Raw genomic sequence first — 17,992 nt, forward strand, 5'->3', positions numbered from 1 at the left:
AGGTGAAATAGCCACAGGTGCTTGTTCTTCCTCTTGAGGGCCTTCTAAGAGGTCTGATCACTCTAGCACAGGTGTGGGGAACCTTTGGCCTCCAGATATTGATGAACTAAAACTGCTGGAGTCCAGCAACATCTGGAGGGCCAAAGGTTCCCCACATCTCCTCTAGTGTATGGAAGGTAATGTACTCAAGAGCATTGGGAATTTGTCATCAGTAGGGCTAACAGGGAAAAAGAAGAAGCAGAGTTCTACAGCAAGAGCTGTTTGACAGTGGAACAAACTCCTTGGGAGGTTGTGGACTCTCCTTCCTTGGAGGTTTTTAAACAGAGGTTGATTGGCTATCTGTCCTGGGCACTTTAGTTGAGATTCCTGCAGGGGCAGGGGGTAGACTAGATGTCCCTTGTGGTCCCTTCCAAACTCTATGATTTTATTAGTCTGCAAGCACCAAACAAGATTAACTTTGAAGGACAATTTCTTTTTTAATCAGTTGAGGAAGAAGGGAGAGTCTTCAGGCCAGGAAATGCAGGATTTAAAAAATATGCTTAATAGGGATGAAAGTACCGTTAAGAACAATGAGTGCCATTGCATGTCTGCTTCTGTATTGCTTAAAACACAATAGCATTTTATATGCGGGTAATATTACATGTACCAACTGATCTAACACATGGTTTTCGACTAACCTTTGTTTTGCCATCCCCTTTTCAGAATTAATACCTGTCTGTTACAGGTTTCAAGCCATTCAGAGATTTGGATTTTCACACGCATAATGCATGGCCAGACTTCTGCTGGGCGGTTCCATCCAAAACCTGGTCTCTTTACTTACAGCATTTGTGAGGTTTATCTCATACCTTCTATATTCAGCTTCTTTAAACTGTGTGCAGCTGCTATCATGTTTACAGCATACTCTCAGAAATAGTGTCTGGTGAAAGCTTTGAAATTTGGTTGTTTGAACATTAACCTCTATGAGAGCCTCTGAGCATTTCTATTCAGGTTTCTTCTTATTCTAAATTAGGACTTGGCAGACCAGCACCAGGATTTCACAGAAAAATTACAGGATATATGCGACCTTCTCACACAGACGGAAAACCAGCTGATCGGCCACAAAGAAGCACTTGCTATTGAAGATACCAAGGCAGAGTTGCAGCAATACCAGATCAAACAGGAGGTACAATGCTTGACTAATTGGCAGCAGCAGAGCCAGGCTGCAATCCTTACAAATCACATTGGAGTTACTTGTAAATATTTCTGAGTAAATTGCGCTTGGGAGCATTTTGCAAGCCCTGTAAATATATTTTGGACTAGCTGTTTGCACCTCACCCGAAGTCCAGTTGAGTTTATAGTGTGAAAGTTGGTAGGTCATCAATGAGGTGCTAGCAATATCCCTTGTGTACCCTTCCAGCAGTGCCCCTTATGTAGCCTGCACAAACATCTTGGAATGGCTCTCAAGAATGTGGGGTAAAATGAATCCACTGAACAGCAATGCGGTAGAAGAGGAGAGCTAAAATCATCCCTAGTTTAGAGGTTTGTTAGTATGCTTATGCAAAATTGTTAGATATCGCCCTTCATTTCTTCAATTCCAAAGCAGTATAAATGAGTTAAAATCACCCAAAAAACAAAAAAATGTTACTGCAAAAACCCTACAATTTTATTTATTCGTTTTTATTTATTTAACAAGATTTCTATACCACTTTATCAGCAAAAATCTCCTAAGTGGCTCACAAAAAAACATTAATTAAAACATACTGACAAAATCAAACTTTAAAAACAAATCGACACCAAATTTATCAAAATACAGCCAGCGGCTTTAAAACAGGTATTCTTCATGGATTGTTTTTTTTAAAAAACCCTTTGTGTCTGTTTCTATACATTTTATTAACTTCTTTAAGTGAATCCTTTTTGGAGCGGAAGGATGTGAAACAGTTTTGGGGTATTAAAAAAAGAATACTTAAAAAACATAAACAGGTAGTTCCAGTCAATATTCTCAGCCTCTGTAAAGAAGTAGCTCTTTGCGTTTGGCTTCCAATTGCTCCAATTCATGCAGTTTTTTGTTTATGCCAGTAAACGGTTCAGTCGAATGTACACTGCTTAATAGATACAAGGAGCTAAGTCAGTTGATTCATTTAGTTAGTTACTTATTTATTTGGATTTATTTATTTATTTATTTATTTATTTATTTATTTATTTATTTATTTATTTGCCCTCTCAGTTAAACAACCATCACGGCAAGCTTGCAAGTGATTGAAATAACAACTCCTTACACAACCCGTCAGCTTCATGTCCCTTGGATGGAGTCAGAGTTTGCTTCCTTTCTGACCTGAAGTTCCTGGATAATAAGCAGTTGGAGCCAAGTGTTCTTTCTTGCAGGGAGAGGAAGAAGCAAACACCCCACAGCTGCCCCATTTCAGGCTTTTGCATAATGTCAGGGTGGACTTCCCTTGTGGTGGTGTCCCTTCTGTGGCGGAAGGCAGGAGATGAAGGCTTCCAGAAGCCCTTTGTTCCCTGGTCAGTGGCAAAGGCCAGAGTGTGTTTACCTTGACTTCCCAGGGCATCTTGTGATCACGTGACACATGCAGTTAGCTGTAATGCATGTGTCAATTTGACCGGCCCATTAGATTTCTAAAAAATGCAGAGAATTGTGTATATTAGCTTTTTGCAGTGCAAGATGTTAGTAAACAAAATTATTTCTGAATAATTCCAAAAAGTTAAAGTTGATGGCTTGTGCAGTGGTGGCAGGGCCATCTAGTATTCTTGGCTGCTGGAGGCAAAGGACAAGATAGCAAACATAAACACACACACACACACACACACACACACACACCATTCCATGTACAGATGCCAACCAGATTAGCAGTTGAATCTTACTTCAACTGTTCCAGTGAGATGGCATTCTCCTATTAGAGGTTACTGCTCACACACTTGCACTGTGCTAGTGTAGTGGCACCTCGGTAAAACGACTTCTTACTGTTTGTAGCAGAGTTTTCCCTGGAGGCAAAGGACAAGAACAGGAGTCATACTCAAATTCACAGTCAAGAGCTTTTTATTGCTTGACTGGTTGCACAAGCATTTCTGTTACTATTATATACAAGCTATTTACATTCCTCCTTTATCTCTCCAGCACGTTATAATCTCAGTCCAGTAATTAACAATCCCGACACAGCCAAACTCACAGTATCAGCAGCACACATCGTCTTACTTCCAACCTTGTTGTCAGCTTGCGTGCTGACAGCATGTGTGTATGTCTGCTTTTGTCAGGCTGAAATTGCAGTCTGCAACTTCCTTTATTTGCACCTCCAGCTGACACCAGTCATGCCTAGAGTGCCACTCCTACACACTAAAGTAAATTCTGGAACCCTCTTTAAAATTTCCAGGAACTTTTATATGTTTCTTAAAGAATGTTTTCCTAACATCTCCACCATACCTAAGGTCAGCAAGCTAGCTTGGGGATACAGGGCAGGCCCTGTAGCACATGCAACCTTGTCCTCCCACAGAGGGGGATGCCTGAGTGGCTCAAATGGAATGATATTGTGTGATATGAAAACTCTACCTCCTGCATCTGCTGCTTGATGCGACTGCCTCACATTGCCTCATGGTAGGGTTGGCCCCTACCATGTTAGCTTCTAATTATCAGGGAAGAAGTTGTGTTTCAGGAAATTCCACGCTTTTCCAGTATAGAGCAGAGGTCTCGATCTCAGGCTTGTAGAAATTTAGCAACCATTACTCTCTTGTTGCCCTTTTCATGAAATGTGAAGGCAAATCCAGGGTGTACCTTAGAAAAGGGGCTTTCGAAGTGAAAAATAAATGGATAACTCTTCCTTCTGATTTTTTTATTGTTGATCCCCCCCCCTTTTCTAGGAGCTACAGAAAGATATGCAAGCAAATACACAGGCGCTGGCAGAAATTGTGAAAAATACGGAGATGTTTTTGAAAGAAAATGGAGAAAAGCTGCGACAAGAAGACAAGACTGCTCTTGAAAAGAAGCTTAATGAAGCCAAGACCAAGTGTTTGTTGCTTAGTCAGAAGGCAGAGGAGTCCAGGAAACAGCTGGATAAAGCCGTGACAACAGCTATTAAGCAAGAAACAGAAAAGGTTCTTTGGCAACCATTTAATATTTATTTTAAAATAGCTCATTGCTATTATTTTTCCTTGCATGTGAATGCTGACCATCCCAGACAATGTCTGAATGTCTGACAATGTTTGTGAATGTCTGAAAACTCAAGGAATTGATTGTCAGTATTATTATTATTATTATTATTATTATTATTATTATTATTATTATTATATTATATTTTATCTTACTGGGTGTATTAAATGTAGGGAAATGCATCTATCTATTTTCAGACATTCACCAAATGCATCTGGAATTGTCAGTATTCGCTTCCCAAAAGAAAGGAACATACGGAGGAATTCAGTGTAGCACTCAGGAGATAGTTGCTTCAGCATAAACAGTTCTGCTTGCCAGATGTCTCCCCCTGTATTCTGTTCTGAGGGTTCTCCCAGCTGCCCCTAGCCATTTTTTTTTTCTTTTTTGGGGGGCAGAGTGCAGAGAAGGAAAGTCCCATTGCACTAGCTAAAATCCTTGTGCAGACTTTCACTAATGTGAATGTGGCCTGTAGACATTAAATGGTTCCAGGAGTCTTTCCTCCCAAGAGAGGAGCCTTTAAACAATAGCCATGCCACGGAATAATAATTCATTTTAGTTTTTCCTCAGCATACAGAAGTGCAGGGACATTGCATCATTCTGCAGATGTTTGCACATGAGCAGTAGGAGAAAAAGTCCCACTAATTCCCTCCCCCCCCCAAAAAAAATGTGTTAGTATACCCTTGTTTGCAATATCACAAATATCTGCATTTGAACTTTTCATGACTGCATAAGATTCGAGCTTGAACTTTACTTGTGCAGGTTGCAGCTAGAGAACAGCTAGAGGAGAGTAAAAGCACAATAGAGAACCTTCTGGACTGGTTGTCAAAGGTTGACAAGGATGCTGAACATGGGGGCAAGAAAGACAAGCCAGCAATTAAACAGAATGGCAACCATTTCCAAGAAGGAGAGGTGGAAGAGTTGGCTGGAGAAGACGATGAAGTCAATGGCAACTTGATGGAAATTGAACAACAGAATGAAACTCACGTGGATGGACAACTGAAGCCCTCAGAAGATAATCTCAACATGCAGTATCAGAAAGCCAAGGTACTACACGTGTATAATACTAATTGCTTTATCAATTCACGCTTGTCCTGGAAAAGAAATGAGGGTTGATATAAACCCACCTCATGTGCTGTGGAGCCAGCATTGCCAGCTGTTGTGGTGGCCTTGAAAAGGTACAAAGCAAAAGCCTAGTGCAGCCAGGAGACATAATCTGGTCCACCTCCAGATCTCTGCTTTTCATAGCAAGGAATCTCTAGAATGATTTCGTGGGAGGTGATTTCACCACCTCTCACTGCACTACAAGCCTCAGAGCATATTTATTTCCTAGCTCTTATCTAATGAACCAATAGAACATTTTCATCTCTAGCTTCTGTGTTGAAAGTGCTCAAAGCTGTGGAAAATAAAGGCAGGCCAAAGTGGGAAGTATTGAGAAGCACACCCAAACAGCCCAGCCTTAGCACATCTTACATCCATCGGAATGCCAGTGGCCGCACACAGCTCCCTTTAAGCACAAGGTCTCTCTCAAAAGCCTCACTGTTATGGGTAGCTCTATGCAGGCACATCAGTGCATAAATGGAACTACCCCTAATGTGTGTGTGTATAGGGATATTTTAATGCTGGTGATTTGTTCTTGCGATTGGGAAGTAGGAATATAGTTGGTTGGTACATCTGCAGCACATAGCATTTTGATTTGTTTAATGTTTCTGAACCATCATTAAGCACATTTCCTAAGAATTGGACACATTACAGATTACATTGCTAATTATATATGTACGTTTTGATTCCCTGCCGCCTTCCCCACCCAGGCTCAGCATGAGAAAATTATTTCCCAGCAGCAAGCTGTCATAATAGCTACACAGTCAACCCAAGCCCTGCTTGAGAAGCAAGGACACCATCTTTCTCCAGAGGAAAAGGAGAAGATTCAAAGGAATATGAAGGAACTGAAGGTGCAGTATGAAACTGCCTTAGCGGAGTCGGAGCAGAAGCTGAAGTTGACCCGCTCTTTGCAGGAGGAGCTTGAGAAGTTTGATGCGGACTATGGCGAGTTTGAAAGCTGGCTCCAGCAGGGAGAGCAAGAACTTGATAACCTGGAGACAGGTGCATCTGACTTTAATGGGATTATCATCAAACTGAAAAGGCAGAAGAGTTTTTCGGAAGATGTCATTTCTCACAAAGGGGACTTGCGGTACATCACTATTTCTGGACAGAGAGTATTGGATGCTGCTAAATCGTGTAATAAAAGAGAAGGTGTCAAATATGACAAGGAAGGTATTGATACTTCTTCAACTTACGTTGAGGTACAGAATAAACTGGATAGTGCAACTGGTCGCTTCAAATCTCTCTACTCTAAGGTAAATTGTGTGTGAATTCATGTGGAATGTGTATCAATGAGATAAACCTTTTAGTTCACCAAATTGTTACATGAAATTAAAAGCAGTGCTTTCTGTGCTGCATCTCTCTGTATCTAATGTTTTCGCTGTATCATGCAAAATGTATAACTGAATTGGGGAAGCAGAATTAGGGTTTAGGTTTCTCCCTTTCACTCTTAGTTTGTGAGTTTCTACAATCTCTTGTTTCCACTTTTCGTTGTTACTCCATTTTTATCTTACGCTTTCTCCATGAGCTCAGGGTGGCAAGCATAGTCTCCAGCCACACCCCACCTCAGTTTATTCTCACAAGCTGTAAAGTAGGTTAGGCTGTAAGTTAGTGGGACTGGCCCAGGGTCACCCACTGAGCTTCATGGCTAAGCAGGGATTTCAGCCAGATTGTCTCCTGTCCTAGCCTGACATTCCCGTGCATCACTTGGGAGCATTGCCAAACCAATTTACAGTGGAACCAGATATGATCCTAAAATCACATTCAAAACGTGGATATAATCAGGGTTCTCACAATTACCAGTAGTTTGTGAGCATAACTGCTGTTATGTTAATTAGGCTTGAAAGTATTCCTCATCATCCCTAAACCATGTTTAAATCTTGCATCACAATTCATTGCATGTTTCTACAGAGGTAAGTCTCGCTGTGTTTAACGGAACTTGCTCCCTAGTAAGTTTGCTTAGGATTGCAGCTTTAATGTTAGTGTACTGGCTTTATTTAATGATATATAGTGGGGGTGGTGTTATGTGAAATACTAAATTGCCCTAGTCTATTTATTTTTCTGTATTGTACAATATTTGATCTTCTCGGGGAATCCCATTTGTTTTCTTACCATTTACTCCGAGGCTTTTAAACGTGTACTCTGAGACAACTTAGAACCGAATTTGGTCTCTGTAGCCATTTAAACAGCCCTTTTAGTGTGTTAAAAAGAGTATCTTTAAGTGCCTGAACACATGAATACAGAAAGTGGGTGGGAGCAGGGACACACAAACACACACTCCATCCCCAATGTCCTCAGTTGTTGAGCTTTCCTGTGATGTGCTAATAAGCATTCTGCAGGTGACTTCTACTCATGTTCACTAGAATCCAAGTAGAACTCTTATAAAGAGTTGAACTCTGATAAAGCAGTGTCCTCAGTTGCATGGAGGAGTCTTTTCGTGGTCAAGTGAGCAGAAGTAGAAGCCCCTGGCACACTTCCTCTGTGCAATGTGGAAGGCTGGGGACTGCAGTAGTGTGATGTATGTGAGGACATTGGGGAGTGGGGCTTGTGTGTGCACCCTTGTCCACACTTTTAACAGTCCACATGTTCAGGTGAATGCCTGAACACCCCTAAGGCAGGAGTCTGATTGCTTCACTATGTGCCCAAAGCACAAATCAAAGCTTTGCCACTCAGGTGACATTCTGTGGTGGTGTGGTAATCAGAAATCTGGGTGATGCCATAAGATTACCACGTAGCCACAGGTTCAGCTCTTGCCACAAGTCAGGTAGCTCCCACTTATTTTGTTCATTTAACTCAAACTTCTAAAACTGAGGTTTTCTCAGGATATACAAACTTCCAGGTTATGATTTTGTCTGCAAATCCTACTTGTCTGGCTTTTCAAATTTGACCACTAGATGGAGCCAGTTGCAATAAAAACCTTTCACATGAATGTCAGAAGTTAGTGAGGAGGGAAATTTAAACAAAAGCCTTGATTCGCGCAACACACTCTAAGCCAAACCTTTGCTTTGCTTGATGCAGTGCGGCAGGAAAAGGGTTTGGTTTAGGGTGTCAGACAAAGCAGGCTTGTGTGTGCTTTCCATGTTCAGCCGTTACTGGAGCACTATGAAAAGGCATTGTTATCACTGCATAAATATCTTGTAGTACGAGCTAAGCAGAGTATTTGAATTACCGTTACAAGATGTTTTCAAATCACCTAAAGCTTTTAGTTAGTAATATTATATACAAATGCTTTAAAATATATTTCCATTCTTGAACACCGTTTTCTCTCTGTGCACTTCTAGTGCAGTATCCTTGGAAATAACCTCAAAGATCTGGTAGATAAATACCAGAATTATGAGGACACCTCATCTGGGCTTCTGACAGGACTTCAGGCCTCTGAAGAAGCTGTGAATAAACAGTTGTCTGAGGCAGTTGCTGTAGATCCAAAAAATCTCCAGAGACAACTGGAAGAAACCAAGGTAAACCAAGTGAAAAAATATCCAGAGCTGTTGTATTTTAAGAAAAAGCAGTTTATATAATAAAAGAAGGCCATGTTCCCCTTTGGTGTATGTGTGTTTGGAGAGGGGGTACATTAGTTGAACATGTCAGATATAGAAAAAAATAATGCTGATTGTTACAAGGGAAACCTGGAAGTGTCCTGTCAATGACACTTTTTTGATCATTATCTTTTTGGCTTGTTCATGGGACCCCAAGTGCTTATTGAACATTGTGGCTATATGTCAGGGGTCCCGAACCTTTTTGAGCCTGGGTGCACATTTGGAAAGCTAAGGAACAGTTGTGGGCCAAAACATCCATCTCACATGGTGCCGGGGGGGGGGACGGGACCCACCACTCACACTTGGATCTGATCCAACCACCACACAAATAAAACGGACAAAAAGTGTAAGCAATACCCCACCCCCAAAAAAACCCTCTCAACAAAACAAAACCCAGTAAATTCAGAAAGGACATTGAAAGGGCAAGTGGCCTCATCAGGGACCAACAGTGTCTGTCTAAGAGAACCAGAAGTAGAATCAGGACAGTGTATATGTTTTTTCTCCTTTTTATCCTCACCACACCCCTACAAGGTAGATTATATTGAGAGATAACAAGTGACTTAATATAACCTAGAGGATATCATAGTTTAGCACAGGGCTTTTTTTCTAGACAAAAAGCTGTCAGAACACACCTCCCTCAGAAGGCCCACCCCAGAGCCCCAAAGAATCTCTTTGGACTTGTGGGGGGTGCCTCCTCATGAGCCAGAGGCTTGTTGAGGATGCTTATTGGAGGTGAGTCTTCCTCGCCTCAGCTGAGCAGCTTAATGAGTCCCCGTCCCCACCTCTCTGGCTCTCATGAGCAATGGGGCTTGCTCAGCTGAGGCGCGGCTTTCCCACGTGTTAGCTGGCAGGGGAAAGAGACTCAGCAAAGCGCCTCTGTGCCTCCAGCTCACCAGGAAACCCTCTCCAGAGCATGAAGCGGATGTCTCCTTTTGGGCTCTGGGGAGAGTCTCCTAATGAGCTAGAGGTGCAGTGGGGCTTTGCTGAGGTGGGTCGGGTTCTCTCCGCACTTCCTGGGCCCAGTTGAGAGGTGCCGGAACAGCGTTCCAGAACGTTCTGACAGAAAAAAATATGTCCTAGTTTAGAAGGGATTTGACCTCAGTCTCCTTGGTCCAAGCCCAGTACTCCTACCTGGAGTCACTGCATCACACTGGCAACGGGGGGGGGGGGTGAATCAAAATTCAAGTATAGTGGTACCTCGGATTACAAACACTTTGGGTTACAGACTCCGCTAACCCAGAAGTAGTACCTCAGGTTAAGAACTTTACTGCAGGATGAGAACAGAAATCGTGCGGCGGCGGCAGCAGGAGGCCCCATTAGCTAAAGTGGTACCTCAGGTTAAGAATGGTTTCAGGTTAAGAACGGACCTCCAGAACCGATTGAGTTCTTAACCAGAGGTACCACTGTATTTGTGTGGAGAGAGGAAACAACAACAACAATATGGACACTTCATAAGAAGTTTTTTTTTTTTTAAAGAGAACTGGATTAAGGTAGATGAAACATTCTCTTTATCTGGAGTTCTTTCCTCCAAATCCTCCTGGTTCCCGACAAATGTTATCTCTTGTGACATAAAGCAGAAGTAGCGCTATAGGCAGAACAGAGAGGGCTCTCCATCTGCAGCTTCCCACTGACTGCCCATCCCAAAGGCCGACTGACATCACAGATTGCGTTTTTAATAACAAAACTCTCTTCCCATGGATGGGTAACTGCTTTTATGTGACAGAAAAGCTCTGTTTATGGCAGTTGGTTAGGAGAGCCTTTTTTAAAAAAATGAAATGCTTATCATAGTGGTAGCTAAGTTGCAATTTTAATGTATAGCATGAAAAGCATAGTTATTGCGTAAGTCCCATTGTAGTAAATGGGAGCTATGCAAAAAAAGGGCAGTAAGCAAAATATCTTGGGCTGCAAATTGCACTTGCCCAAGTCAAGATAAGAAGTGCCTGTTCTGGATCAGCTCATGGTTTCATTTAGTGCAGCTTTCTATCATCCCGAGTAGCTGACTGGATTCTGCCCAGTAGAGCAAGATGTGTATTGTCATCTGTATGATGTTTAATGGTGTCTACCAAACCTATCTTACTGTTATTGTGTGCCTGTGTGTACATAAACACACGTTAGCAAGCAGTAGAATTGAAAAATTGTACATTTTTACAGGTGCTTCAAGGGCAGGTGTCCGGTCACCAGGTTGCTGTAGAGAAACTGAAAAAAGCTGCCGAAGTGCTTTTTGACACCAGGGGAGAATTACTGCCAGACAAAGATGAAATCCAGAATACCCTGGGTAAGATGAGTAGCTGTCTTCTCCATTTCCTTCTTCCATTGCTCATATTTGTAGACTGGAGAAGATACTAAGTGGTGGTTGCCTCCTGGCCTCCTACAACTCAGCTATTTTTACCTTTATTATTTTTTAAGGCAAAGGGCATAATTCACTGAATCAGGCGGAGCAGTTGTTTAGCTCTCAGCCCATGAAAACCAGCAGGACTTAGTAGTGCTCAGGTTTGACTGGGTCATGTCCCTATAATGCAGCGCTGAACCATACGTGACAGTGACAGGCCCGTGTCTAAATGCAGGTCTGCTCCAGTCGCATGTTACAAATGGGATGAGAGAGCCATTTTCAAGGGCAAAAGAGTGGAGGGGAGATGTGTTGAAGTTGCTTATGTGAGACTCCCAGTAGCCTTCCTGTGAGGCACTGATCAGGTTTCCACCTGCTTAGCTTCAATAGCTTCAGGGGATCCTAGGGCAGCATTGGGGTACCTGCCCCCCCCAGGTGCCATCGAATTCCAGCTCCCATCAGTCCCACCCAGTGGTCAGGGATGATGGGCATTGTTGTCCAGCAACATTTGGAGGACCACGGGTTCCCCATGTCTGTTCTAGGACGTTTATGAAGCACTTTGGTCAGAACTCAGACCACACGACGAATGGCTTTTGAAACTTGCAGAACCTTCCAAATCCATTAGTGACAAGTCATAGTGTTGGTGCCGGTGGTAGTGTGTCCTGTTGCTCCAAGGCAAAAAGTCACCTTGTCATTGTTGAAAGAAGTTTCAACATAACTACCTTAGTGCTAATCATATGTAAACATTTATAGTTAAGAAGAGTAGTATCGCTTTCTAGTTCATCACATCTATATTTCTTTATACAAATATTTATTTACCATTATACCATTTTTTTAAAAATCAAATTAGTTTACTCTCTCTCTATACACACACACACACTAAAAAGTTAAGATCAGAGGCCATCAACTATCTATTATTCAAAGGCCAGCATTGGCATTAACTGTGCATGTTCAGAATCTGTTTCCCTGTTTCAAGCCGGAAAAGAATTAGGGGAAATGACACACAGTTCAGTGATATTTCTACTTGTAATAATAATCAAATATGCTGAAACAGAAAAACTGTTACCAAGAAGTGCAGAGGTAATGACGGGTTAAACTAAACTTTGGATTCAGGGGTGATCTTGTGGTTTCAGTGAGTTAAAAAGACACACATCCTAAGAGTCTCGAGAAGAGGATATCTGAGCTGATTGAGGTTTATTTTAAAATTATAACTGTTCTGCCCTAGCAGCCATATGAGATTACTGGAATATGTATAAAGGCCTGCAAGAGAAAGCTGGCTATGCAGACTTAAGCCTTTAATTCCCTGGTTCCAACCGTCAAGTATGCGAAGTCCATCTGTTTAACATCCTGCTGTTACAAGTTAATGTATTAAAATATTGCAATACCTCTTTTCATACTCATGCCTGGCACTGCTTAACCTGCTAAATTTTTGGTGGTTTGTTTTTCAGTGCTCCATCTGATATTTTTCTAGCTGCTTTTCTAGCTATTTGTGTTTGATATTTGATGAATAAAGAATGTGTCAAAAAAAAGCGGGAAACCCGACACTACAGAATTTCTGGGGAAACCCCCCCCCCCCATTTCAGATCCCCTCACCAGCTACACCCGTTCTTCGCTTTGCACCCTTCTTGAGGATAGAAAAGAGTATGGGAGTGTGTATAGAGACTAGCCTATTGTACAAAGACAAAATTTACATTCATTACTCTGTTTGCTTTTGCCTCTGTTACAGCGCACCACTGGCATGTTGTCCCTGGAAACTTGCCCAGAAAATAATGCTACCCACAGGCTGAAAAGGGTTCCCCATTCCTGCTGTAAAGAATAGAAGCCAGGTTGTATTTACCTGGCTTGGAGATGTAGGCTAGTTCTGAGCAACTGATAGAATTGTCCCCTTTATGAGACAGTGATATCAGTTCCTAAAATCAATCAGCAGGAAGAACAGATGAAATCCTTCTTTTGTAGAATATTGCCCTTTGACTTCGGGCCTCAGCAGTCTTTGGGGACATTTGCTTTTTATATAACCTCTTTCTTTTAGATATTTTGCAATTTGTCTTTTTAAAACCTGTGTCAAGCCACCTGAATCGATTAACTGTTCTATCCAACTGTTTTATCTACAAGGCCGTCTTCTGTGGGCATGCACTTCAGGCATAGAAGGAATCACATGTTCCCAGCTCCCTTGTAAAAGGGAATCACGTGTTCCAACCCTTTGTTGTTCTCAGAGTCAAATATGTCTGACTCCAGTCAGCGTACTGATGAAGAATCCATAGTACGCTCTCAGAAAAAAATAACTTTTATCTATGGGTCCCCTATGCTGTGAATTTTTAAGGTACAGTTTCACTTGAGAGAACCTCAAGTAGAAAATTCTGCATCCTTCTGGGGCTACTCTGAGAGCCAAGCATTGTTCGCTACTGTGTGCGGCTTGTGTTAACTGGCCTCTTTCCTATATCATGTGGTATGCTCCTTGTCACAGCTAATTATTGGTCATATTGGCTAGCTGTTTGCAAATACTAAATTCTTAAGAATACTCCTTAGGCAAATCTTTAGGTGTGGATTGGGAAAGTGAGTTAGAAGAATTTTTTTGGGAGTGGGGACTGTTCTTTAAGAGGAGAGAGAGTGTGTTATTTCCCATGAGTGTTCCAGAACTGTGGGATACAGGCAGCTACAGGGATTATTTTAAAAAAGTTGAAACCGGGAGGGGGGGAGACACCCCCACCACTTTGTCTAGTTGCCTGTCCTGCTCCAAAACTTAGGGGAAATTTCTCCCGCCTGTTTTCAAAGGGATTATGTTTTCAACTCTCTATCTTGTGCATGGTTGAAAGAAGCTTGGCCGAAAATAGCGACCCAGCAATACTTTGAATGTGTGTTTTACATGCAAAGTATTGCTTTGCTGGTATTTTTGGCTAACCTTTCAGTGTTAAGGCTCTTGTAAAATTGACACTTGCGTAGATAAGAGAATAATGTCAGGTGCAGCTTTTCAAACTCCTGCCGCAGTGTGCCAAGGCAAGCTACACTTTACAGATTAACTTCTCTTCTTCCCCAATAACTTGTTTAAGGTACAGGAGCTATCTTTGATGTATTACAAAATTTGAGGTTCAATTCCATCGACTCCAGTCATAGGGTGTTAGGGAGCAGGATTGGCAAACACTTGTGCCTGAGACCCCAAAGTGCTGTTTCCAATTGCAGTAAATTATGTTGTGATAGCCCTGGGGTAGTGAACCTATGGCCCTCCAGATGTTGTTCGATTCCAATTTCAGCCCCCGTGGCCAATGGTACCAGGGTGATAGGAATTGTTGTCCAACCACATCTGGGTGGCTATGGGTTCCCCATCCCTTATTTAGCTGGACTATTAGCATAACTCTGCCAAAGGCAGTTGCTTGTATTCTAAAATGGTTATGAACTTATAAACTATCCTTTATCTACTTGTTTCTTTCAGATACTATTGTGGATAAGTATAATCACTTATCCAAAGCAGTGAATGACCGGAATGAGAAACTTCAGATCACTCTGACACGTTCATTAAGCGTCCAGGATGGATTGGATGAAATGCTTGATTGGATGAATGGTGTTGAGAAGAGTCTTGAGGAGCAAGGTCAAGTGCCTTTGAATTCTTCTGTAATTCAGGATGTCATTAGTAAAAGTATGGTGAGTTAGTTTTTAGCAGAGCAAATTTTCCTACTAATGCCAGGAACTTAAAGCTCAAAGTGGGGGCGGGGGAAATCAAGATACTGAAAATAAGTTTTCATTCATACATTCAGGTATCTGAAGAAAATTCAGTCTTAAAACAGTGTTTCATTAGAGTGCATCTAGACGGTGACTTTCTCTAGTGCGCATAGTGCATTTGTGGGTGAGATGCATGCTAATATTGTATGTTAGTGTGCCAGACAACCTGAAAGTGCATGTCAGCTGTCCCAGTCTCTGTGCAGACTGCCACAAATCCAAATATACTACCAGGGTCAGCACAGGGGGCTGCACAAAACCATTGGTCGCCACGTCTGCAGCTATTGAGTAATGACTACCTTTTCTAAAAGTAGCAATAAACAAATCTGTCTCTTTTAGTTTCTTCTTTTTCCAGTCTTAAGTTTTGTTTGCCACATTTCTGCATCAGTTCATTTTTTTTTAAAGAAGTCATCACAACAATTCATTAGCATTTTTGTGTGCCTTTCTCCTAAATGTACACATAGATGTGTGCAATTTCCCCCGATATACACATTTTTGCAACAATTTTTGCCTGTTATGCAGTTTTGTGTGCTACATTCATTGAATTTTTATAAATATTTCATGCTAATATACACAGTTGTGTATAGATTTTTTTAGTTTGAGAACTGCATTGGTAAATTTGGAGACGTGCAAAGGATAGCTGTGCTTTTGCTTCACATATTCTTTCATGCTCACCTTTAAATGCACTTCAAATTTCTTCCGCATCTTTATCTTTGGGGTTCTCCTCATTGCTACTTCTTGTTTGTGGATTCCATTGCTTTAGAAACTGACTACAGGAAGTGCAGTTATTTACATCAGCTTGCAGTCACTTCATTCACATAGAGATGCACCCATGACTATGGCTGTCTTCTCAGACTTATCTATTTATCCCAGGCTCTAGAACAAGACATTGTGGGTCGGCAAAGTAGCCTAAATGCCATGAAAGAAAAGTTGAACAAATTCATGGAAACAACAGACCCATCCACTGCGTCCTCTTTACAAGCTAAAATGAACGAACTTTCTCAGCGGTTTTGTGAAGCAAATAATAAACACAGGAAAAAACTTGAAAAGTTGGAGGGATTGAAGACCAAAGTGGAGCTGTTTGAGTGCCTCACTGATAAACTCCAGTCATTCTTGGACAAGAAAACTCAGGCTCTTGGCGAGGCTGACATCCCAGGAAAAGATGTTACTGAGATGTCCTTATATGTGCAGGTACTGTAGATTTTTACTTTTGTGAGCCCTACATTGCCCCTTACTGAGCAGTACACTGGCTGGCGTAACTATGCCACCCACAATTATAAGAGAACCTGCTGAGTCCAAGGAATAAATTTTGAACACCGTGCAGTGTGTTCAGGTGTGAAGCAATTACTTTCTTGTCCATTTTAAAGGAAACCAACACTGAACTGATGGAGCAGAAAAAAGATCTTGAAAATTTGCAACACCTCATTGAAGAACTCTCTCCTCATGCTCTTCCTGGAGACAGGTCATTAGTGTTAGAAAAAGTAAATGCCTTGTCAAAGAAATTCAAGGAAATGGAAGAGACTATACGAGAAAAGTGAGTACAATAATCAAATTTTAGAATAGTGTGCTGATGGTGGTGGTGGTGATGAAAATAATCAGGGTTGTCAATGAGTAAATAATTCCTGCTGATTATCTGTCTTGTGACTGATTTATTTTTACCTAATTACAATAATTTCCATGTGCATATTTCAAACACTTCATTATAGGTGCCTTTTTGAGGTAACTTAGAATTTGATAAATAAAATATCCCACTCAATACTAGAAGTTAATCTTTAATATGCCCCCCATAGTGTACAGCAGAATCAAAATAGGCTCAGCAAAGCATGCCTTGAACTTGTAATCTTGCCAGTTCATCAGTCAACCAACCAACCAACCAACCAACTAAAGGGTTACCAATTACAAATATTAAATGTTGCAACTATAAAAGTAAGAGTTCCAAATAATGTGATGCACAGACCTGTAAGACGGTTGTGGTGTGTTTTGCAGTTTCATAAAGTGAAGGAAAAGTTACTGGCTTGTAACAATATTGCAGAATTAAGAAACACTCGTCATGCTAAGCCAAACCATAGCTTTGCATAGATGCACAAGGGTATGGGTTCTCTTCTCTAGGAGTCCGCACAATATGATAAGCAAATATGTGGCTCAGCATGGTTCAAGCAGCAAAAGAACTAGAAATGCTGAGCTGAGCCATAGTTTGGTGCGGCATGTTTTCTGGAGAAAACTAAATCATGAGTCCAATTCTAAATGACATGATAAGCAAATAATGGCTTAGCTCAGCATGGCACAGGGAGGAGTGAAATGGCTGGGATTTCATCTCCAGGAACTTGTGTGCACCAACCAGACAACAGTAAAAATACAGTAATAATATATAAGGAAATGCCACTAGTTGGGCTGAGATCTAAAGGGCCTGGTGTGATGGTTTGCATGTACATTGTGACAAGCCCCTGTTAGTCCATCAAGACACTCACTTTGGAGCAGCATTTGAAATGTGAGATGTGGTATGAGGGTCTGTAGTCTGAAAGGAACACTTGCAACCCTTCTGTGCATAAATAGGAGTGCTTTCAGTCCCGGCTATACATACTGGTTGTTAATACAGCCCATATTATAGTTTTACCTAGAAGAAGGATTTGCCTACATTATCCCGAGAACAAGGAGACTATCTCTCCCGTATCCCTTCCTTGTTTTCAATTGTGCAGAGAAGAGGATGTGTCCTCTTGCCAGAAGCAGATGGATGAGTTCAATCTTCATGTAGAATCTTTGAAGAAATGGGTAGATGAGATGACGGAAAGAATCCCAGCTACCCAGCCCTCTTTGAATGTGGAGAATTTAAACAAACATTTGCAGAACACCAAGGTGAGAGACTTCTTATCATTTCTGACAATAATTTCATTACAGTGGTACCTCAGGTTAAGAACTTAATTCGTTCTGGAGGTCTGTTCTTAACCTGAAACTGTTCTTAAGCTGAAGCACCACTTTAGCCAATGCTGCCGCTGTGCCGCCGCTACAAAATTTCTGTTCTCATCCTGAAGCAAAGTTCTTAACCCAAGGTAATATTTCTGGGTTAGTGGAGTCTGTAACCTGAAGCGTAAGTAACCCGAGGTACTACTGTAATTGGATTTGTATGTCAGTTGATTTGTCAACTGATGGTGTCCTTTTGGTTTCAAAGAATTAAGTAGGAACGCT

The 17,992-nt window shown here is 41.5% G+C and overlaps 1 protein-coding gene across 26 annotated transcripts in view; it reads left to right on the forward strand.

Annotated features, from left to right (window-relative positions):
• Window positions 1-17,992, forward strand: part of LOC309366917 (dystonin-like) — a 301,144-nt gene that overhangs the window by 185,603 nt on the left and 97,549 nt on the right. For all 26 annotated transcript variants that reach the window (XM_081905876.1, XM_081905879.1, XM_081905865.1 and 23 more), the window contains 10 exons: window positions 1,010-1,162; window positions 3,850-4,083; window positions 4,898-5,182; window positions 5,947-6,492; window positions 8,518-8,694; window positions 10,924-11,047; window positions 14,526-14,734; window positions 15,683-16,000; window positions 16,177-16,343; window positions 17,506-17,662. In XM_081905876.1, coding sequence (XP_081762002.1) covers window positions 1,010-1,162; window positions 3,850-4,083; window positions 4,898-5,182; window positions 5,947-6,492; window positions 8,518-8,694; window positions 10,924-11,047; window positions 14,526-14,734; window positions 15,683-16,000; window positions 16,177-16,343; window positions 17,506-17,662 — 2,370 coding nt within the window. The remainder of the gene's footprint in view (window positions 1-1,009; window positions 1,163-3,849; window positions 4,084-4,897; window positions 5,183-5,946; window positions 6,493-8,517; window positions 8,695-10,923; window positions 11,048-14,525; window positions 14,735-15,682; window positions 16,001-16,176; window positions 16,344-17,505; window positions 17,663-17,992) is intronic.

The sequence above is a fragment of the Podarcis melisellensis genome (genome assembly GCF_964234715.1).
Source record: "Podarcis melisellensis genome assembly, chromosome: 3".
Classification (NCBI taxonomy): Eukaryota; Metazoa; Chordata; class Lepidosauria; order Squamata; family Lacertidae; genus Podarcis; species Podarcis melisellensis.